Genomic DNA, 22,520 nt, shown 5'->3' with positions numbered 1-22,520 from the left:
AGGAGGGGAAGGGGCCGGGGGACGGGACACATGTTTCCACGCTGCCTCGTAAAGGAAGCGCCTCCGCGGAGCTGGGGCTAGGGAGGGGAGGAGAGGGGGTGGAGGCGCTGCCAGGCCGGCAAATCTCCCTCCACTGAGAGACACAGCAGCCTGCAGCCAGCAGCGGCTGTGGTTTAGCGGCCAGGATGTGGGCTGCGCTTGCTCTAAGCGAGGGTGATGGGCGCGGCGCAGCGGAGGCCGTGTGGGAGGGTTTCCTTCTCAGTCTCCCAGGGCACACACCCAGCTTGCAGAGAGAAAATGCCAGAGCACTGAGGATCTCTCAGCCCAGCTCAAGCCAGTGGGCTCTCTTTGCTCCGCCTCTGTACTCAGACACCTCCCTGCTGACCACAGGGCTGTGTAAGAGTGTGACCACGACTCAAAAAAGCCCTTTGTGGTTAGAAGCCCCCACATACTGTACAAGCTCAACCTTGGGCTCGTGGCTACAGTTTCTATTTGTTGGCCCTGGCTGAAGCTACTTGTTTTTCCGTAAGCACTCAGCGCTTAGGCTCAAAAGGAGTCTCTGTGACGTTGACTATCGCTAGCTGCTGATCAGCAGGCTGGCCCCGGGGTGGCAATTCTGTCCCAGGTATATTTGATGGTGCCCAGGCCAGGGAGGTGTGGCTCAGCATAATGACAGCAATAATAGCTAACACTTAGGAAGCATTGACTCTGCTCTAGAAACTGTGCGTAGCACTTTACAAGCAAGCGTTATCTCCATTCATCCTACGATGACTGACAAGGTAGGTGTCGTCCTTATTTTACAGGTGAGAATACAGGGGCTCAAAGAGCTGAAGTCATTCACCCCAGGTGCACAGTCAGTCAGGGACAGAGCTGGAATTAGCAGCCGAGGCAGTCCAGCTCCAGTGCTCCGAACAGCTACCCAGTGTTGTCTGTGATGGTGAGAAATGCTCTCCGTTTTCCTGACTTAAAAACTCTGTATTGAATTGCTTAGGTATTCCTTCCAGGAGTGTTTTTCTAATACCTCATGTGACAGACCAGCACTGTGCTAAGTATTAAAAGGATACAAACAGTTCCTGTCTTCAAGGAGCTTACAATTATATGAGTGGCCAGGTATGCAAAAAGTTAAACAGCGAAAGAACAGAGATGAGTGAGCACAGGGGTCCTGTAGACAGTGCTGTCAGTGTTCCCAGGAGGAACTGGGAGAGCTGAGGTGGTCAGCAAAAGCTCCATGGAGGAGGAGAGACTAGATCTGGGCCCTGAAGGGAAGGTTGGATAGAATTTGAAGACAAAGGAGAAGGCACTCCACTCACTGAAGATGAAAAAGATTACCAAAATAGCCATTTAGTTATTAAATAAACTGGATTTAGAGTTGAAAACCTTTCCACAAAGAAAACTCCAGACCAAGATGGCTTCCTTGGTGAAATCTATCAAACATTTAAGGAAGAAATAATACCAGTTATATATAAACCCTTTCAGAAAATTGAGCAGACGATACTTCCAACTCATTCTATGGAGACCAAACTTACCATGTGCAATGGTTAATTTTGTGTGTCAATTTGGCTGAGCCACAGTACCCAGATATTTGATCAAACACATCTGATTGTGTTGTGAAGGTACTTTTTAGTTGAGATTAACATTTATATCAGTAGACTTTGAGTAAAGCCAATTACCTTCTATAATGTGGGAGAGCCTCATCCAATCAGTGAAGACCTTAGGAAAACACAGACTGAGGTCCTCTGAGGAAGAGGGAGCTCTCTCTGTCTCTAGACTGCTCAACCTGCAACATCAACTCTTCCCTGGGTCTCTGGCCTGCCAGCCCACCCTGCAAATTTTGGACTTGCCAGCCTTCACAATTGCATGAGCCAATTCCCTAAAATAAATATTTCTTTCTCTTCTCAAATTTAATCTAATAACATATAAAAAGAATAATACTACATAATGACCAAGTACAGTTCATTTCAGGAATGCAGGATTGGTTTAACAGACCATGCCATCAATGTAATTTACCATATTAACAGATTAAAAAAAGTAAAACCATGTAATCATCTCAATGGATATAGAAGAAGCACTTGACAATCCTCAACAACAGTTTTTGTTAAAAATTCTCAGCAAACTAGAAAGAGAAGGGAATGACCTCAACCTGTTAGAGGGCATCCAAGAAAAACTTAGAGTCAACATCATACTTAATAATGAAAGGCAATGCTTTCTCCCTAAGATCACAAATAAGGCAAGGCTGTCCTCTCTCCACTTCTACTCAGCATTGTACTGGAGGTTCTAGCAGTGCAGTGAGCCGAGAAACAGCAGTAAAACACATCCAGATTGGAAACAGAAAAGTTGGAAATAAAAAACTGTCTTTATTCACAAACAACATGATCAAATATGTGGAATATCTAATGGGACCTACAAGAAAAAAAAGCTACTAGAATTAGTAAATGCGTTTAGGAAGTTTTCAGGGTAGATGATCAATACACAAAAAGCAATTGTATTTCTATGCAATTTCAATGAACTATAGGAAATTGAATTTTTTTAATAAATTTTAAAATATTTAAATACTTAAAATAAATATACAATATCATCAAAAAAAGTAAAACAGGGATAAATCTGACAGAAGACGTGTTTGTGGATTGGAAGACTGAATATCATTAGGAAGTCAGTACTCACCAAACTGATCTATAAATTCAGTGCAATCCTGATCAAAATCTCAACAGGCATTTTGTGGTAACTGGGAAGCCAATTCATGTGGGACTGCAAAGAACCTAGAAGAGCCAGACTACTTTCTTTTTTTCTTTTTTAAGAACTCTTATTGAGATGCAATTGACATACAATAAACTGCATATATTTAAAGTATACAATTTGATACTTTTTTCTTATTAGTGATGTATATATGGCAATCCCAATCTCCCAATTCATCCCACCCCACCCCCTCCCCAACCCACCCCCACCCCCCGCTTTCCCCACTTGGTGGCCATATGTTTGTTCTCTACATCTGTGGCCAGACTACCTACTTTCTTTAAAAGTTGTGTCCCAGCCATCCCACTCCTGAGTATTTATCCAATGGAAATAAGAGTGTACACCCTTGTACTCATGTATATGACTTATGTAATGATTTATTTATGAATGTTCATAGCAGCTTAATTTGTAATAGCCAAACCAGGAAACACTCAAAAGACAATCAAAGGGTGAATGGATAAACAACCCATGGTATATCCAGACAATGAAATACTACCGAACATTAGAGAGGAATGAACTGTTTACAGATGCAACAAGATGGGTGAAACTCAAAGTAATTATGCTGAGTGTAGGAGCTAGACCCCCAAAAAGGTACATATTCTAGTATTTCACTTATTTAAAACTCTAGAAAAAATGGAAACTAATCTATAATAACAGTCGATCAGTGGTTGCCTGGAGATGAGAGGATAAGGAAGAGATTGAAGGCAAAGGGGCACAAGGAAACTGTCCAGGGTGTTGGGTAGGTTCATATTTATCAATCTTGGTGATGTTTCACAAATGTATACATATGCCATAACTTATCAAATTTTACACATTAAATATACACAGTTTGGGGCTTCCCTGCTAGCTCAGTGGTTAGGAATCTGCCCGTCAATGCAGGGGACACGGGTTTGATCTCTGGTCTGGGAAGATCCCACGTGCCTCTGAGCAACTAAGCCTGCTCCACAACTACTGAGCCTGCACTCTAGAGCCCATGAGCCACAACTATTGAGCCCGTGTGCCACAACTACTGAAGCCCATGTGCCTAGAGCCCGTGCTCTGCAACAAGGGAAGCCACTGCAGTGAGAAGCCCGCACACCACAACAAAGAGTAGCCCCTGCTCACCACAACTACAGAAAGCCCGCACGCAGCAACAAAGATCCAATGCTGCCAATAAATAAATAAATATATATACACAGTTTATTCGTGTCATTTTACTTCAGTAAAGCTGTGGGTGTTTTTTATAAGTTTATTTATGTATTTATTTATTTATTGGCTGCTTCGGGTCTTCTTTGCTGCACGCAGGCTTTCTCTAGTTGCAGAGAGCAGCGGGCCACTCCATTGTGGTGCATGGGTTCCTCATTGCGGTGGCTTCTTGTTGCAGAGCACGGGCTCTAGGAGCATGTAGGCTTCAGCCCTAGGCTTCAGTAGTTGTGGCTCATGGGCTCCAGACAACAGGCTCAGTAGTTGTGGCACACAGGCTTAGGTGCTGCGTGGCATGTGGGATCTTCCCAGCCCAGAGATCAAACCTGTGTCCCCCGCAGTGGCAGGCGGATTCTTAACCACTGCACCACCAGGGAAGTCCCAAAGCTGTGTTTTGAAAACGCAAAAAAAAGAGAGCTGTAGGGACCCAAGGTTCCAGAAGTCTCAAGTGAAGGTCAGCGTTTCTCAACCTTGGCTTCACATTAAAATCACCTTAGGCAGTTTGAAAAGTCCTGATGTCCCAGCCCAATAAAATCAGAATCTCTGGGGGTGGCACCCAGCCATCAGTACTTTAAAAGCTCCCCGGGAGATTCCAGTGTGCAGTGAATGTTGAGAACTGGTGAGCAGTAGAGGGGGACAAACAGGTATATGAGGACCACAGGGTCAAAGGAAGTGTGTTGGGCACGGGAAGGACACAAGCCTTGGGGCAATGCAAGCCGTGGAAGAGCTGCCCAAGGTGGAGGGATCTAGGGCCAGGAGGACTGCAGCAGTAGGCTATAAAGGAGAGGAATAAAGCTGAACCATGAATGAAGCATGTATAAATTGGAAGTTCATTTTGTCTCTAACAAAGTTGGGGTCTGTGTGTATCTCAAGAAGATAGTGGGCAGAACCATCTGGATCTCTAGCTATGTGGTTGTTAATAATTTTCTGCTTTGGGAAACCTGGTCTAAGAATCTTCCATGCTCGGGGACGTCCCTGGTGGTCCAGTGGTTAAGACTTCACCTTCCAATGCAGGGGGTGTGGATTCGATCCCTGGTCGGAGCCCTGGTCCAAGAGCTAAGATCCCACATGCCTTGCGGCCAAAAAACCAAAACAGGAAGCAGAAGCAATATTGTAACAAATTCAATACAGACTTTAAAAATGGTCCACATTAAAAAAAAGAAAGAAAGAAAAGCATTTAAGGAAAAAGGAAAAGAAACTCCCTAAAGTTTATTGAATTAAATTGTCCTAAACTTTATTGAATTACTCTTATGCAGAGAACAAAAAACAGAGGGATTCCCACCCACGGTAGACATGAACGGGCCTAAAAGACACAAAAGAGTAAGTGGCTTCAATTCTTCCTCTAAACCAGAGATTCTCTGAATTGGTGCTGCTTCAGAATCATCTAGGGACCCAAGAGTGTCCCCAAGTGGGACCCAAGTGTGTATTTTTAAAAATAAATCCCAAAGTTTCAGAACCACCACTAGCCCAATAGCTATGATGACATCCCAAAATATCCCAATTCCCCACCCAGTCTCAGGCTTCAGCTTTCCAAATGGGTGGAGGAGGATAATATATTTTAATGGATGAAGAGTTTCTGATGCCAGTTTATTATGCAGAAGGCAGGGGCAGGCAGGGACAGGTTCTGGGGAAAGAAAATAGAATGGTAGCTTCTATACAGGGGAAAAGGGTACTGAAGGGGCCTTGGCTGGGACTTCCTCATAGGTAGTGGCTACCACTCCACGGGGGTCATAGAGCCAAGGCCAGCTCCTTAGCCGCAGTAGGACTTTGTCACACACACTCTCGGAGCCTTGATGAGAAGTAATCCCCAGGGCCCTTGATGTCTCTGCCACCTCTGCTCATGATGTCATGGAAACTTTTGAGTGGCTGTGTCCCAACACACAGCAGCCCGCCCTCCGCTGCGGTGAGGAAGTCAAAGCCGTAGAAGGGTTGTAATAGGGGACTGGAGCCAAGAGAGTGTGGTGGGGCCAATCCTGCACCCAGGGAGCCCACCAGGACAGAAACACCAGTGGGCCAAGATATGGTGGGAGGCTGCCCATCACACGGTCCAGGTCGAGCAGAGGAGGGAAGTGACGAAGGAAAGAACAAGTGGGCAGGGAGGGCAAGGGCCCAGCCAAGTAAGGGCCGCTCCCATGCCTTGCCCAGGAGCCTTCAAAAGTCCAGGCACCTGCTGAGTGGAGGAAGATATCTTTCTTGGCTGAGCAAGGAGAGAAGGTCCAGTCGATAACCAACGCGCCTCGAAGCCACCAGCCCCAGGTTCACTTGTTCCGAGCCCATTTCTCACCAAGACGACTGTACTGAGCATCGTTCCGATCTCGAAGGGGCTACGAGATGAGAAGGGGGAACCGTGAGGCAGGGTCAGGACTCTCCCAGGGAGAACCCTGACAGACCCCAGAAATAAGAGCTCATGCCTGGCCAGACTCCCCAGTGACAAATCCCCCACCAGGACCTTCACGTACATTCACGTTAAACCTTGTGTCAGGCTCTCCATCCCCACTCGCTCCTCCCCTCATTCTCGTCTTTTTCCCCTCAGGGCTCACCTGATAGAGCTGGTCATTCCCCAACAAAGCTTGCGTGCCAGCAGCTGGAAGAACCAGGGAAAGAGAGTCAACGGGAGCCTAGGAGGTGGGACAGTGAGACCCCGCGCATGCTGCAGGGGGACGGCAGCTGGTCACACCCTCGGAAATTCCGTGAGTAACCAGTTGTAGGAGTCCCCAGGAGATTGCAATAGTGACTCCCAGGCGAGACACAACCCACCGCCAGTCCCATTCCCTAGCAGGTGCAGACTCATACCCACACTCACAGGCACAACACATACGTGCTCTGTCCCTTCCACTTACCCCTGGAGAACCTTCCCGTCTCGTGTCCAGCGAAGCAGTAGACTCCCACAGCGAGGAGCACGGTGGCAATGATATCAGTGATGATGATGCCCGCCAGCGTGGCTGAGTCCAGCTCCACACAGTTCTGACACACTGTGGGGGAAGGGAGGCCAGAGGAGAGGTGGAGGGGCCTCAGGGTCAGGGAACAACCTCTGCCTCTTGAGGCGGCCCCAGGATCTCTCATGACAAGGCCCAAACTTGGGAAAAGGCCTACTGAGAGCCTTGCTCAATCCACCTCTAACCTTCACCCCAAGAAATGCCCGAGGAGAGCCAAGAAGTTGTCTCAGCCTTGTAGGGTATTAAACAAGGCAGCAGGCCAACCATTCTCCCAACCAAGCCCCTGCTGCTTGGGTCACAAGGCCCCCGTCGCTCTTTCACCATTAAGCTATTTCCCACTCAGGGCTCCAAACTCTCTCATACCATTACAAGAGCAACCCAGTTTGTTAAGAGTACAGACTGGTACACCAGAGCTCCCTCCAGCTAGAAAATTCTCCTATCCAGAGGCCCCATGCTTTCCAACCCAAAGGGTCCTAAAAGCACATACTTCGATAGTATACTTGCAGAGTAGTTGTTCTGTTGATTTCGTTTGTTGTATCAGTGCACCTATACACTCCTCGTGGGTCCAGGATGCGTTTTCCCAAGTTCAGAACTTTACCCCCTTCTAACCGTTGTTCTACCGTTTCTTCCATCCAAGTGAGGGTGGCATTGCATCTCACAAATGCTTTGTCCTCAAGTTCTTCCACAACGATATGGGAGGGGCTCACTAAGGGAAAAAATACCACAGTTAGAGCCAACTCTTTGGTCTGCACCAGACCCCTTGTTCTGCTGAGGCTCACACTTAAGAAGGACCACTTTCCATGTCTAGAACAGTTCACGGTTTCTAGCAGGAGAGACAGAAGTCACAAGGGAAAGGGTTCAGTAGGCTCCCCACAAACTTCAGGGACCAAGATGGACATGAGGGTACAATCCAAGCAGAGGACAGGCCCTGATAGACGTGGAGCAAAAGAGGAAAACCATGGAGGTGGGCTGATCCAAGAACCTTCCTGGAAATGTGTTCAGACCACTGATTTTCTAGGAGGGGAGCCCAGACTGCCAAAGCACCCGAGAGATATGGAAAGTCAAAGGAATGGTCCTCAATTAGAGATGTCCATATTTTTTTCTCCAAGAAAACTTCTAATTCTACTTCCCAGCCACCAGCAACACTCCTGCATCGACTTCTCATCCTCTTCCCCCCCGCCCTGCCCTTGCCCCAACCACTACCAAAGGAATGGTACTACCAAAGCCTTTCCCAGGGCCAATGATGGCTGGGGGTAGGAGCGAAGCTAATACAAATTACCATTCCAGTGGTCCAGAAGGGGACCTAGGGCAAATCCCACGTAAAGATTTTTAGTTGCCCTACCCTTGCTTTAGGGCAAGAGGGACAGAAAAAATTTTTTTGTTGAATCCATTCTTAGGGCTCCACACAAGTCAAGTCTTGTGGGGAGTTTAAGGGCTGAAGGTACGCAAGGCACCTTTCTGGATCCACTGAACTGCTTTGACTGAGAGCATCTCCACAGCCCACAGAGGCACTGGAATCTATAGCTCCAATCTCGGGGAAAAGTGGAATCTACATTCTCCCTGAGCTTCATAGTCAGTTACCAATTTGGATAGAAGAGCATCCTCTAAGGCTTCCTAGGTGGCACAGTGGTTGAGAATCTGCCTGCCAATGCAGGGGACACGGGTTCGATCCCTGCTCCAGGAGGATCCCACATGCCACAGAGCGGCTGGGACCATGCGCCACAACTATTGAGCCAGCGCTTTAGAGCCCGTGAGCCACAACTATTGAGCCCATGTGCTGCAACTACTGAGGCCCACGCACCTGGAGCCCATGCTCCACAACAGGAGAAGCCACGGCAATGAGGAGCCCACACAGGAGAAGCCACGGCAATGAGGAGCCCACGCACCACAACGAAGAGTGGCCCCCACTCGCCACAACTAAAAGAAGGCCCGCACACAGCAAAGAAGACCCAACACAGCCAGTAGAATAAATAAATAAATAAATAAATTTATAGACGAGCATCCTCTAGAAAACCCCCCAAAGAGCCATTTCTCATGCCTCTGTAGCAGGTCGGGAGAATATGCGTGTATACTCAGGGAGACACGTGCATCGGATGCTCCACATCATACAGTCACGTCTTCCTTGAGGACCCATTTCCAATGGAAATCCTGGAAGTCCCAAAGAAGCTGACTACTAGGGTAACCATTCTTCCCAGTTTGCCTGGGATTGAGGGAATTCCTGGGACATGGGATTATCTGCTTTAAAATCAGGCAAAGCAGTTTTAGTGGGCCATTCTACTACCCCAAATCTGCTCTCCCTCTTCTTAGCCTCAATTTAACTTTTCTCTTAAAGCATTCCCCTGAGTGCTGGGCCATGGCCCCAGGTGGTGACGTCATCATGGCCAAATGACCAAGATTCCTGGACCCCAGAGGCTCTCTGCCTAGAAGGAACAGTGCTCCCATTACCAGCCCTAGGCTCAGGCGCACACATACTGCAACACTTCCTGCAGTTCTCTGGCCTAAGGTCTTCAGAGAGACATTCAAAGCCAAGATGCACCCCTAGCTGGAGTCGGTCAAAGCCAAGAGCCTATGCTTCCCAGACCCTGTGCTACATCCCAACACGGCCCTCCTTGACAACACTGCCTGGTGAATTGAAACTAGCGTTGAGAAGGACTTTCGAGTGGACCTCACTCTAGATGGTAATGTCCCTCTCATTTCCTGTCTCCAGCATGCCCCCACCCACCCAGAGAATGCTTACCTTGGGAGAGAAGGGCAGTCAGTATCAGACCAGACAGAAATCTGCTGTGTTCCATCTTCCAGCAGAGTTCATCCAGTAGACAGACGCAGGTCACAGAGCTATCAGCCAGGGTGAAAGCCGCCTTCCCCCAACTGACTCGCGGGTACCCGGAAAAAGTAAAGGGTGGGGGAAGAACTAGTAGACGCCTATTTCTCTGCTCTCTGTTGTTGGTGATGGAGACTGCTGGGGCAGAGGTGGGCTGGGGGTGGGGTAGGAAGGAAGCAGGTGCAAATCGCTCTTTCTCAGAGCATGGAGTGTGGGGTAGGGTAGAAGGTGGAAGCAGAGGATAGTGAAAAGGTTACCTGGACTTCTAGGAAGTAAAAGGAGATTCAGGGTGTCCTTTCCTTGACTCACTGATGAAAAACAACAAATTCTGAGTTCCTGTCAGTAACATCACTACATTTACTCACCACCTAAAAACTACCACCCCCCCCTTGAGAGAAGCTGTGAACCCCATCCCATAAGCCTTTCCTGGTCTTTCTTGGGACCCTGCCTGAGGTCTTTCTTGGGCCGCCTCGGACACCAGACTGAGTAGCTTCTTACCGGTGGGAGGTTGGGCTTTGGGAGCCCCCTAACCAGAGATTTGCATCCTGACTCCAATACTGCCTACCTTGCTAGGTCTGGGCCAGTCACAGAATTCTTCAGAGCCTAATTCCCTCAGGATTATGAGAAGAATTCAAACAGAATGTTTGCATGGTGCCTGACACTTCGTATGTGCTCAACGAGAGAGAGAGAGTGATAACAATGCGATTAACTCACAGGCACAATTGAGCCTCCTCAGGAGACGACTGGACTTTTTTCCTCTGGGCTGTGGAGATTCCAAACTGTCTGCACCAGCGGTCCCCAACCTTTTCGGCACCAGGGACCGGTTTCGTGGAAGACAATTTTTTTTTTTTTAAAGGGTAGTTTTATAAATTTATTTATTTATTTTATTGGCTGTGTGGGGTCTTTTTTGCTGTGCGTGGGCTTTGTTTAGTTGCAGTGAGTGGGGGCTACTCTTCCTTGTGGTGCACGGGCTCCTCATTGCCGTGGCTTCTCTTAATGCAGAGCACGGGCTCTAGGCGCGTGGGCTTCAGTAGTTGTGGCTCATGGGCTCCAGAGCGCAGGCTCAATAGTTGTGGCTCACGGGCTTAGTTGCTCCGCGGCATGTGGGATCTTCCTGGAGCAGGAATCGAACCCGTGTCCCCTGCATTGGCAGGCGGATTCTCAACCACTGCGCCAGCTAGGAAGCCCGACAATTTTTCCACAGACTTGGGAAGAGGGGTGGGTGGATGGTTCGGATGGTAATGCAAACAACGGGGAGGGTTGGAGAGCAGCAGGCAAAGCTTTGCCAGCTTGCCTGCCGCTCACCTCCTGCTGTGCGGCCTGGTTCCTAAGGGTACCAGTCCACAGCCCGGGGGAGTTGGGGACCCCTGGTCTACACTGTCACGGTTAGACTAATTTATCTAAGAGCTGAGATCGTACATGTCTTGCTCGCTTCCATATCCCCAGCACCTGGCCTGTGCCTGGCACATGCAGCGAGCCCTGTACATTTTTGTCTACTCACTGGCTGACTAGCTGAGGTGCCTGAGCCTAGTCCTCGGAAACGCATGGCCTGTCTTGGTGGAATTGTCCTACCTACTCCTTTCCAGACAGGCACTGCTTTGATGATCTCCTCTCAAGAGAGCAGTGAGAAAAATCCCTGGACTGAGGTGGCTTTCTGTTCAGAGCTCCAACCCAGAGCACCTAAGTGTTCCCACCTAAATGCACTAGTTCCAACAACAACAACTAGCAACAGGCAACAACTGGCTGAGACCCGAGTAACAAGTGGTGGTGGAAACGTTTATCTTTCTCATGAAGGAAGGGCCCCAGGCCACCTCCTGCCTAGCACACAAGGTGGCTTTCCGTACAAGCCGAGTCTCTGAGATGGGAATCCAGCATTCTCTCATCTGCTCCCTCCCCTCCACCTCCCACGCTCCTCTCCTTAACTGAAAAGCCAAAGACATCTGCACCTGCAGCCCTCCAGGGCCCTGCCCCCACTCACTGCCCACACTTGAAGCACAGAGTGGAGGCTCAGGGTCCTTGCCTTCTCACAGGGGCCCCAGCTCTGAGGATGCTGGGCGGAGCCAGGCTAGCTGCTAGCTCAGGCTGGCTGGCTGGCTGCTAGGGGCTGCTCAGTGCTTCTGCAGGAGAAGAACAGAGACTGATATGGAGCAGGGAAAGCGTCTGGCTGGCCTCATCCTGGCTATCGCTCTTCTTCAAGGTAAGGGCCCACTAGAGGGTCTGACAGTCTGGAGAAGGGCTCAAGGGAAGAAGCCATCACCAGAGGACAAGAATGTTGGGATCCCCTAACCTCGAGCTGTCACCCTAAAGTTCAGAGAAGGAAGGGTAAAAATGAAGCTTCTCATGGCTCTTTGCTAGAGAGAAGCAGTGTTCCATGGGAGAGATGGAGTCCTTGTCTCTTAAGAAATCAAAACACAGGACTTTACTGGTTTGAGAGAGGAGCCGGATGCCACCATCTTAGGTTTGAATGTAGCCCGAAGGGTACAGGCCAGGAACCTGAAGAGAATAGGTATGTGTTCCTTAACTCAGAGCTGGGGTTGAGAGTAGATCTATAAAGCATTCACTCACTCGGTTGGTCAGTTGGTCAACAAATATGTGTGAGATCTTATTACGTGTTAGTCTAGGAGGGTGTAAAGGTGAATAAAAACCTTCTGCCCCAATTAGTTGATAGTCTAATTGAAGAGATAAGTTTCAACGCTTCCAGATTGAGTGTAAGGTGCAACACAGGACGCTTGTACAGATATTCAGTTGGAAATACAACAGGAAGTGGATGGACTGGGTCAATGCCTGGAATCTGGACTAGAGATGGTTCTCTACACAATGAAAGTTGTTGAAATCATGCTAGACTGTGTCAGATGTGAGGAAGAGGAGGCTGAGGATAGAACTGTGAGGATACCCCCTTTAAGGGACAGTTAGAGAAAAAGCATGTCAGGAAAGAGATAAGGGAATGATCAAAGAGCTGAAGTAATCGGATGAGTGCAATTCCTCAGAAACCAAGGGAGTCGAGAGTTTCCAGGAGAGAATCACCACCAGTATGAAATGCTAAAGAGACGTCCACTGATACAAGAATACATTTTAAAGCTCAAGTCTGTGGTATTTGGCAAAATAAAGGTCATGGATGATTTAGAACAGTTTCAGTGAGGGAGTGTGAGTAGAAGCCAAATGGAAGTGAGGTGAGGACGGGGTGGGGAGCAGCAAATGCAGAATATTCCTAAAAGAAGTGTGCATGAGAAGGCAGGAGAGGTTGACTGTTAAGTGGAGGGGTAGTAGAATCTAAGAAGAAATTCTTCATGTGTTAAAGAAACTGAGCATATTTCCAGGCTAACAGAGAAGATGGTGAGTAGAGCGAGGTCCTGGAGTTGATGTTGAAAGGATGGAGTCAAGAATGGGATCAAGGGCACAGAGGGCAAGGCAACCTTACCCTCTGAGACTAGGAGAAAGGACGTGCAGATGGCTTCGGCCATAGATAGGCTTGTGGATGGAAAAGAAGCTGAAGGAGAAAGAGCCATTGCAGTATCCATGTTCTCAACACACTAAATGGGTGGCAGTGCCACCTGCTGAAACTGAGCTGGGTGATGATTGAGTGGGGGACTTGAAGGGACAGTGAGAGTTTAGAATTGTTTCTGAGGGGAATGGAGGAAGAGCCAACTGAAGACAACACAGGTTGAGGGGCGGTGCTGAAAGCCTGTGAAGCAGCTCTCTCTGTACAGCAGAAAAAGCCCTGGACTGAGCAATAGAAACCTGAGCTCTGGGTCCAGCTCAGCCACCAATGAGTTGGGTGAACTTGGGCAATGCCTCCTCCCTCTGGAGGGAGGTTTTCTCCCCAGTTTTCTCATCAGTCAACCTAGGAAATTTGCTACAGGAGTTCTCAAGTCCTAAAAGGAAATAGAACTGGGATAATCAAAATTTAAAATATCAGCAATCAACTGGACCCTCTCTCCTATGGAATCAGGGTTAGAATGAGGGGACTCTTTGTTCTTCCCATGGTGACCAGGTGGTTGGGGAGAAGAGCTAGTTAGAAATCTGCTTAACTCTTTGTCTGGATTTTTTTTCTTCACTTACTCATTTATTCATTCATACATTCATTCAAAATATATAAAGCTCCTACCAGGTTCCAGGCACTGTGCCGGGTGCTATTCAACCCTGCGTGAAGTTCTAAGACTGTTGACGACATCCGTCTGTTTCTGTCACACTTTGATCTATGCCCCATCTCTCCCCATAACACACTCTACCTCTAGCCACGCTACCTCTCTTGCCTTTTCCAAGTCTGTATCTTTGTTCAGCTATTCTTTCTACCTGGAAAGTCTTTGCCTGGTGAATTTCTACTCATTCTTCAAGGCAGAATCAAGTGCCATCTTCTCTGTCAAGCTTTCCCAGTCACCTCACCCTTGGTCAAAATCAATAGTTTCTACTCCTTTCCATACGCATTTATACAAGTACTAAATGATAATTTATAAGTACTATTACATTTATTACATTTGTGTTTATTTTTTTCCCACTTCATTGTAAACTCTTTAGAAGCAGCAACTAGTTATTTGTATCCCCACCCTTTTCTTCCACACTCGTTACTCACGTCAGGCACGTAATAGTGGTCGGTAAGTGTCTCGATTAAATCCAACTGCATTGAACTCCAGTGTTGGTTCTCTGTAGTATGTCTACCATGCAACTCTACTACTCTGAGTTTTGAGGCAGATTTGAGGGCTATTTAATAGCTAACTCCTTTGGGACATTCAGGGTTTCCACAAAAACTGGATCACCAAGGCTAAAGATTTTAGAAGTAACTCAGCACTAAAAGACTTTCGCTAGTGCACACCCCATCTTTGCCAGGGCTTTAGCTGCTAAAGGAGCAGAGCATTCCACACTGTACAGTCAATACCCTTACGTATACTGCACTACAATTCTGCAACCATCCAGAGTTAGTGTCAGACCCCAAAGGTTAAGGCCACTGTCCCCAAAAAGACTGCCCTCACTTTAAAAGCTAGGTACAAGTTCAGGGATCCCCAGACCACCCACACTTCTGATGAACTGCCTACAAATCTGGAGGTTTTCCAAGAACCCCCTCAGAATTTGCTACAACAACTCACAGAACTCAGGAAAGCCCTATACTTACTACCACAGTTTTATCATAAAAAATAAAATCAGACCTAGTCAAATGAAGAGACACATAGTGTGAAGTCTGGGAGGATCCTGAACACAGAGCCTTCATACCCTCTCCTTCTGGAATTAAAACACATCACCCTCTTGGCACATTGATACGTTCACCAACTAGGAAGTACCACTGAGTTTTTATTGGGGTTTCATTACATAAGCATGATTGACAGAATCATTGGTCACGTGACTGAACTCAATCTCCTGTCCTCCTCCCCCTCCTAGGGCTCAAAGCCCAAATTCTCTAATCACATTTGGTCTCGACCAGTCCCACCCTGAGCCATTTCATTAGCATAAACTCACAGGTGCTCCAAGGGCCCACCAAGAATCACAAAGGCAATCCTATCATTCATGAAATTCCAGGGGTTGGGAGACTCCCTCCCAGCAACCCAGGACAAAGACCAGACAAATTCTTTATTATAACAACACCCTAAATTCAGTTTGGTGATTTAGGCTACAATCCAAAGAAATAGGTATAGATATTGTCACTCACATGGATTAGGCTCTCTCTTTCCATCTTGGCCTCAAATGACCATGGAAATGATACATCAGGGGATCTGAACGACTCCATGCCCAGCTGACCCTCTGTCTCTCTTCTGTCTCTACAGGTACTATGGCCCAGCTGAATGAAGGTAGGGAATGGCTTCTTTCTATTGTCAGCTTCCAAGGAAATTCATGGTAGTATGGCTTCCCACAACAGCTTAGAAGGGATGGGATGATGAAGGACAGACAGCAAACCTCCCCATTGTCAACCAAATCAGTGGCCAGTCTTGACCTCCCGACAGCTTTCCTATAGCTAAACAATTAATTGTCTGGTTCTTGGAGGAGAAAAAGGACCCTAGCAGTTAGGCACTACTCAAAGCACAACCTGTGAATCAATAGTGTTGGCATCACCTGGGAGCATGTTAGAAATGCAGAATCTCAGTCCCTCCCCAGAACTACTGAATAAAATCCAAAATTCTGACTAGATCCCCATGTGATTCCTGTGCACATTAACGCTTAAGAAGCACTACTGTCCTGGTCTTCTCCCAATGCCCTGGGACAGGGAGAATTTCAGAGGCAAGATCCTTAAGAGGTATTTCCTTTTTCAGTAAGAGTGGATGACAATAGAGAAGATGGTTCAGTACTTCTGATTTGTGACATGAAGGACAATAATATCACATGGTTTAAAGACGGCGAGGCAGTAAGTCCTGGAAGCACAGATAAAAAGACTTGGAATCTTGGAAGTAGTACCAAGGACCCTCAAGGGATGTATCACTGTGCAGGATTAAAGGAACGTTCAAAACGACTCCAAATATATTATAGAAGTACGTATCCTCTTTGGTTTGCTTGTGTGGAACTAAGCAGTACTGGCTCTTCTGGTGAGCTTCTTGTCTGGGGTGAGTGTGGAAATAGATGCTAAACAGTGATGTAAGAGCCAGTTTTCTTAATCTCAACTTACTTCTTTTTTTTTTAATATTTATTTATTTATTTATTTATTTGGCTGCACCGGGACTTAGTTGCGGCATATGGGACTTAGTTGCAGCACACGGGATCTAGTCCCCTGACCAGGGATCAAACTCTTGCCCCCTGCATTGGGAGCATGGAGACTTAACCACTAGACCACAAGGGAAGTTCCTCAACTTACTTCTTTTTGAATTTAACAAAGCAGTTCCCCCCAAATTATTGAAAAAGCATAGCCTGTCTTGTAAAGCCTGGCTCACCTTTGGGTAGGCCCCGCAGATTGGAGCAGGTAGCAGTTTATGTGAACTGAGTTAGGGTAGGTAAGGGAGACAGGGGAGATTACAAGGTAAACAACAGTGTAGAAGGCAGTTGAGCATGGAGAATGGGCTCTGGTCTTCCTTTGATTTCAATAGTTGCTGGTAGTAAGACTACATAGGCTTCCCCAGGACTCCTGGGGGACAGAGGAACATCAAAAAGCATTTTCTTTGTCCAAGGATCTTCCCAGGCCCTTGCCATACCACCCACAGAGACAGCAGCCTGCTGCCCAAGACAGAGGTATTATCTCAGAAGAAAACAGTCCAGAACCACTTTCACACTCTGAAGGAGGCTTGTCCTGCCCTTTCCCCACAGTGTGTCAGAACTGCATTGAGCTGAATTCAGCCACTGTGTCCGGCTTTATCTTCGCTGAAATCATCAGTATTTTCTTCCTTGCTGTTGGGGTCTACTTCATTGCTGGACAGGAAGGAGTTCGCCAGTCAAGAGGTAAAAGAATGTTCCTAAATGAGAGATGAGGCCACCTGGGACCCTCAGCCTCCCTCCTATCAAAATAGACCCAATAGAAGAGACTGGGTTGACACTTGTCACTGTTGAGTACGATTGGGTGAGGCTCTGGCTCTGTAGGCAGGAGAAATGGACATTTGGTGTTTTCACAGCATATTTGCCTATCTCAGGATCCAACTCTCTCTGATTTGTCCTCTGTGCTATTTAAAAAACTCTTTATTGAAGTAAAACCTACATACAGAAAAGTGCACGAATCACATACATACAGCTCAAAAAAATTTTTTAACAAAACAAACACACATGTGAATCCAGAACCTGGTTTAAGAAAGAGAATAAACTCTTGTGGTCACTTGCAGCCTCCACCTAGTCCCAAAAGTGACCACTATCCTGACTTCTAACAACACTAACTCATTGTGCCTCTTTTTGTTCCTTTTGTAAATAGACTCATACAGTAAGTACACTTAGGTGTGGCTTCTTTTATCTAATAACATGATTGTGAGATCTATCCACAGTGTTGTATATAGATGTATTTCACTACTTCTTCTTGCTATTCAGTGCTCCATTGGGTGAATGTATCCCAGTTTATTATTCATACTATCTTGTGTATATGTACATTTTGTTTTTTTTTTTGCGCAGCTTCAGACAAGCAGACACTGTTATCCAATGACCAGCTCTATCAGGTAAGGGAATGTGAAATAAAAGACACATTGCTAGTTAGTAGTGGCAAAATTTTGGAATGGGGGGGGCAAGTTATTTGGAAGTTACTATACAGACCAGAAACTGCTTAGGACATACCAGACGATGGTATCTTTATCCCTTTGGGTAGAATGGATGAAATAAAGAGAAGTGTTGAGAGAGACTGAGATCAGCAAGAAAAAGTTGAAGAACACACTGAGAGGGCCTCACAGAGAAACTAGATACAGAGCCTCCATCCTGTCCTATTCCGCCCCCAGGACCATGAAGAAACCACTCCAAAGCCTTGAACATAAAAAGCACTCAATAAGTATGCATCAATAGAAGACAAATTTGTGGTTACCAGGGGGTAAGGGTGGGGAGAGATAAATTGGGAGATGGGAATTGACATATACGCACTACTACATATAAAATAGATAACTAAGAAGAACCTGCTGTACAGCACAGGGAACTCCACTCAATACCCTGTAATGGCCTATATGGGAAAAGAATCTTTAAAAAAATTTTTTTCCAAAAAAGAGTGGATATATGTATATGTATAACTGATTCACTTTGCTGTATACCTGAAACTAACACAACATTGTAAATCAACTATACTCCAATAAAAAATTTTTTAAATATATATATATATGAAGAAAGGTGAAAAAGAGATGCAGTGATAGTTTAAAAAATTCTTTTAATAAATATGCATCAAATTAATTCATAGAAGTTGATGAAAAATGATTATGACTATACCGTCCTTTTTAGCCCCTTAAGGAACGGGAAGATGACCAATACAGCCATCTTCAAGGAAACAATTCAAGGAAGAATTGAGCCCAGGACTCAGGGTAGGTGTGTCTTTCTACACCAATTCAAAGATAATGCCTTTGCACTATCTGCCCTCCCAACTATTGCCCAGTATATCTCCTTTTCCCTAGCAGCTACAAGGATGGGGGTAGGGAGCGTTGATTGATAATTCCTTGGGGGGAGGGGGATGACTCTTCTGTGCATTGTAGGATTTTTTGGAGCATCCCTGGCCTTTACCCACCAGATTCCAGTAGTACACCGCCCCCCACCCCCACCCCTGGTTGTGACAACAAAAATATCTCCAGATACTGCAAGTATCCCCTCAGGGGGCAAAGCCACCCTTAGTTAAGAATCACTGACCTATATTACCCTTCCAATCAACTAATCAATCAATCAGAAGTTCTGATTCAATCAACCAGAAATTTCAATCAGGAAAGCAGGGCCCACGCATTGTTTGGTTCTCTGAACCAATTGCAATTTTTCTTTTTTTGATCCTGGTGTTTTCCCTTCTACCCATTTCTCAGAAACAAAGCCATACATTTTGGAGCAATCTTAGCAGAGAGATTTTCAGCCCTAAATTTAGACTCAAGGTTCCCAAAGCTGACAAAAGGAGAAGAAATGCCATCAGAGAAAATTTGGATTTTTCTTAAAAGTAAAGGAAAACTTGTATGGTGTTTCAGGAGCGCCACCTATTGGAAGTAATTTTTCTGTAAAAGAAAAATGAAAAGGTCAAATAACCTCCTTTATTTGAATATCATTTTTTAAATTTTTATTTAATTTCTGTATAAGTCACGATTCACATGGTTCAAATATACAGTGAAAAGTCTCCCTCCACCTTCCTCTCCAGACACCCAGTTGCCTTCTCAAAAGGCAAACAACAATACTAGTTTCTTACACAGCCTTACAAGATATATGAAGTATATTGGAGGTATTCTAGGTATACCTAAGCAAATTCTTAAGTACACATTATTCTTCTGCTGACTTAAAAAAATATATATGTACAATGTGAAAGTTGCGAGTTAAGTTTTATTTGCGGCAAAATGAGGATTGCAGTCCTGGGACAGTGGTTCAGATAACTCTGAGAAACTGCTCCAAGGGGGCAAGGGGAGGAGCCAGGATATATAGGAGTTTTGCAACAAAGAGCAGGTAATTGGGAATGTCAAAAGATTATTGTTAAATAAAGAAAACCAGGTATCTCAAGTTAAGGAATTTAGTACTTTTCTATGTATGGAATGATGCAAGAGCCTGGGCTTACTGAAATCATTCCTTTGATATGCACCTCAGCTATCTGGAGCCAGTATCCTGTATTTTCATACCCTGAGTTTCCTCAGGGCTCACCACAGGGAGTGGCTGCAGTCTGATGGCTGCTAGATGGCAGGTATTCTTTTCAGCCCTGAGTTCCCTCAGGGCTCACCAGCTTATGCTGAAGGGGTGCAATCATTGATGACCATGACATCCTTTGTTTATTGATATGGCAGAAAATATTCCATTTGTAAATATTCTAGTTATCACTTCCTTCCCCTATTTTTTGCACAAATGTTATCATACTATACATCTTGCACTTCTCACCTAATAAAACCTGAAGATTACTTCATACCAATATATAAAGGAGATCCTTTTTTTTTAATGCAGCCAAATTGTACAGTTCCCCTATAATTTATTTAACCAGCCCTCTAGTTGATGGACATTTAAGTTGGTTCTTTTGCTCTAACAATGCCACAAGGACTGTATAAATGTCCTTTTTTTAAATTGTATTGAGGTATAATTTACATGATGCAGAGTTCACTCATTTTAAGTGATTTCACCTGTTCTTGGTAATTTTTAGCAAATTTACCCAGTTGTACAACCATCACCATAATCCAGATTTAGAATATTTCCATCAGTCTCTTAAGATCTCTTGTGCTGTTTGCAGTCACTCCTTGTTCTCAAAGTGCCAGGCAATCACTAATCTCTTTTCTGTCTCTTTAGATTTGCCTTTTCTGGATAAATGGAGTCATACAATACGCTGCTCTAGATATTCTCATGCAAGTCTTCGTGTTTTCATTTATCTGAGTTGATACCTAGGAGTGAAGAATTGCTGGGTTGTATGGTAAATATATGTATAACATTTTAAGAAACTGCCAAAGTGAATGAGGTTCCTGTTTCTCCACATCCTCACAAATATCTGTTACTATCTTTTTTAGTATAGCCATTCTAGTGGATGTAAAATAGTATTGTGGCTTTAATTTGCATTCCCTAATGACTAACAATGTTGAACATCTTTTCATGTGCTTAGTAGCTATTCTTATCATATCTATAATGAAGCATGTATTCAAAACTTTTTTTAAACTGGGTTGTTTGTTTTTCTTTCTACTGTTGAATTGTAAAAGTTCTTATGTATTTTTGAATACAAGTTTTTTATCAGATACATGATGTGGAAACATATCTACCAGTCTGTGACTTGTCTTTTCATTTTCTTAATGGTGTCTTTTGAAATGCAAAGGTTTTTAATTTTGCTGAAGTCTGTTTTACACATTTTTTCTCTTATGGATTGTGCTTTTGGTGTCATGTCTAAGAAATCCTTGCCAAACCCAAGGTCACAAAGATTTCTCGTATGTCTTGTTTTTATAGTTTTGCTTATAACAATAAACATCATTTTGAACATTAGGACTATTTGTAACAAATACAAATAAATGGAATTGCAGAACCATAATGTATTTGCACCTGTAATTTAATTAAGTATTGCCAAATTTCATTTCATAGAGGTTGGACCCATACATATTCCTAACAAGGGTGCCTATTGTTCCATACACAATCCAACAGTGTACTATTAAACTTTTTGAACTTTGCCAACCTAATAAGTTAAAAATGACATCTCAGCTTAATTTTAATTTGCATTTTTCTAATTAAAAATGGGGGTGAACCATTTGTTTTTCCTTCTCATGAAATATAGGCTCATATCCTTTGATTTTTTCTTATTGACTTGCAACAACCCTTTATATATTTGGGAAACTAGATCTTTTGTTTGTGATATTAGTTGCAGATATTTTTCTTGTGTTGTTATTTGGGTTTTGACTTTGCTTATGGTTGGGTTTCTATACACATTTTACAAATATTTGCCTGTAGTAGAATTCACTGTTCTTTTATGGTTTCTAGGTCATTTTATATTTAGAAAGGTCTTCTCCCACTCTAAAACAATTCTTTTAAAAAATTTCTCCCATTAACAGGGCATATTTCCTAATTCCCTTCCTGCTTTCCTTCTCTCCTTCTATTTCTCCCCCTGACAAACAATGATCCATCACCTACCATTTTCAGGCATGGGACACCAAGTCTGCGATCACATTAGCCAGTACGTGTGGGAGGGTAATGATAAAAAAAAAAATTTTTCTTCCATTAATTCTTCGATCATTTTCCTGGTTTCACTTTATATATTTAAATCTTTAATCCATCTTGAATTAATTTTAGTGTAAAGGTATAATATATTGACTAATTTTAAATCACATAGCTACGCACTTATTCTGGAACTATTTATTGAATAATTCACCTTGTGGGCATTGATTTTAAATGCTACATTACCACTGCACTCACCAGATTGTAAGCTCCAGGAAGGAAGACTTGTATTTATTTTCCACTACTGTAGCTTCAGGAGCTAGAGCAATACTGGAATATAATAGGCACTCTGAGTGCTCGAAATTTGGTATGTATGTCTGTGTGTCTGTGTGTGTTAAAATGTACACAAAGTGAAACATCATCTTAACCATTTTAAGTGTACTATTCAGTGGCATTAAGCACATTCACAATGTTGTGCAACTATCACCACTCTCATTTTCAGAATTTTTCATTATCCTGAAGAAACATTCTACCCATTAAACAATAACTCCCCATTCCTCCCTCTCCCTGGCCCCTGGTTACCACTATTTTACCTCTTTCTGTCTCTATGAACTTGTCTGCTCTAGGTACCACATATAAGTGGAGTCACACAATACTTGTCCTTTCGTGTCTGGCTTATTTCGCTTAGCATAATG

General features: G+C 44.8%; 2 protein-coding genes across 2 annotated transcripts; one reads left to right on the top strand and one right to left on the bottom strand.

Moving 5' to 3' along the window:
• Positions 1-5,116: 5,116 nt before the first annotated feature.
• On the bottom strand, positions 5,117-9,720 carry LOC130861322 (T-cell surface glycoprotein CD3 delta chain). The gene is made up of 5 exons (XM_057750099.1): positions 9,586-9,720; positions 7,336-7,554; positions 6,753-6,884; positions 6,453-6,496; positions 5,117-6,236 (listed from the first exon to the last, which is right to left on the bottom strand). The coding sequence occupies exons 1-5, from the start codon at positions 9,638-9,640 to the stop codon at positions 6,171-6,173; spliced, it is 516 nt and encodes a 171-aa protein (XP_057606082.1). The 5' UTR covers positions 9,641-9,720; the 3' UTR covers positions 5,117-6,170.
• A 2,044-nt stretch (positions 9,721-11,764) lies between these two features.
• On the top strand, positions 11,765-20,868 carry LOC130861505 (T-cell surface glycoprotein CD3 gamma chain). Its single transcript, XM_057750441.1, has 7 exons — positions 11,765-11,866; positions 15,423-15,446; positions 15,906-16,121; positions 16,888-17,019; positions 17,674-17,717; positions 18,478-18,557; positions 20,485-20,868. Exons 1-6 carry the CDS (start codon positions 11,812-11,814, stop codon positions 18,541-18,543), a joined length of 537 nt encoding a protein of 178 aa, XP_057606424.1. The 5' UTR covers positions 11,765-11,811; the 3' UTR covers positions 18,544-18,557; positions 20,485-20,868.
• The last annotated feature ends 1,652 nt before the right edge of the window (positions 20,869-22,520 follow it).

Source organism: Hippopotamus amphibius, chromosome 9, assembly GCF_030028045.1.
Source record: "Hippopotamus amphibius kiboko isolate mHipAmp2 chromosome 9, mHipAmp2.hap2, whole genome shotgun sequence".
In the NCBI taxonomy this organism is placed as follows: Eukaryota; Metazoa; Chordata; class Mammalia; order Artiodactyla; family Hippopotamidae; genus Hippopotamus; species Hippopotamus amphibius.
The sequence above is the reverse complement of the archived record's forward strand: the minus strand, read 5'-3'. Positions and strand labels throughout refer to the sequence as shown.

Excerpts from the sequence above, each read along its gene's own strand:
- LOC130861322 (XM_057750099.1), bottom strand. The coding sequence starts at position 9,640 with ATGGAACACAGCAGATTTCTGTCTGGTCTGATACTGACTGCCCTTCTC. Across the intron at positions 7,555-9,585 it reads GACTGCCCTTCTCTCCCAAG|TGAGCCCCTCCCATATCGTT; the intron begins GTAAGCATTCTC and ends TTTTTCCCTTAG. Across the intron at positions 6,885-7,335 it reads TCTGCAAGTATACTATCGAA|TGTGTCAGAACTGTGTGGAG; the intron begins GTATGTGCTTTT and ends CTTCCCCCACAG.
- LOC130861505 (XM_057750441.1), top strand. The coding sequence starts at position 11,812 with ATGGAGCAGGGAAAGCGTCTGGCTGGCCTCATCCTGGCTATCGCTCTT. Across the intron at positions 11,867-15,422 it reads GGCTATCGCTCTTCTTCAAG|GTACTATGGCCCAGCTGAAT; the intron begins GTAAGGGCCCAC and ends CTGTCTCTACAG. Across the intron at positions 16,122-16,887 it reads ACTCCAAATATATTATAGAA|TGTGTCAGAACTGCATTGAG; the intron begins GTACGTATCCTC and ends CTTTCCCCACAG.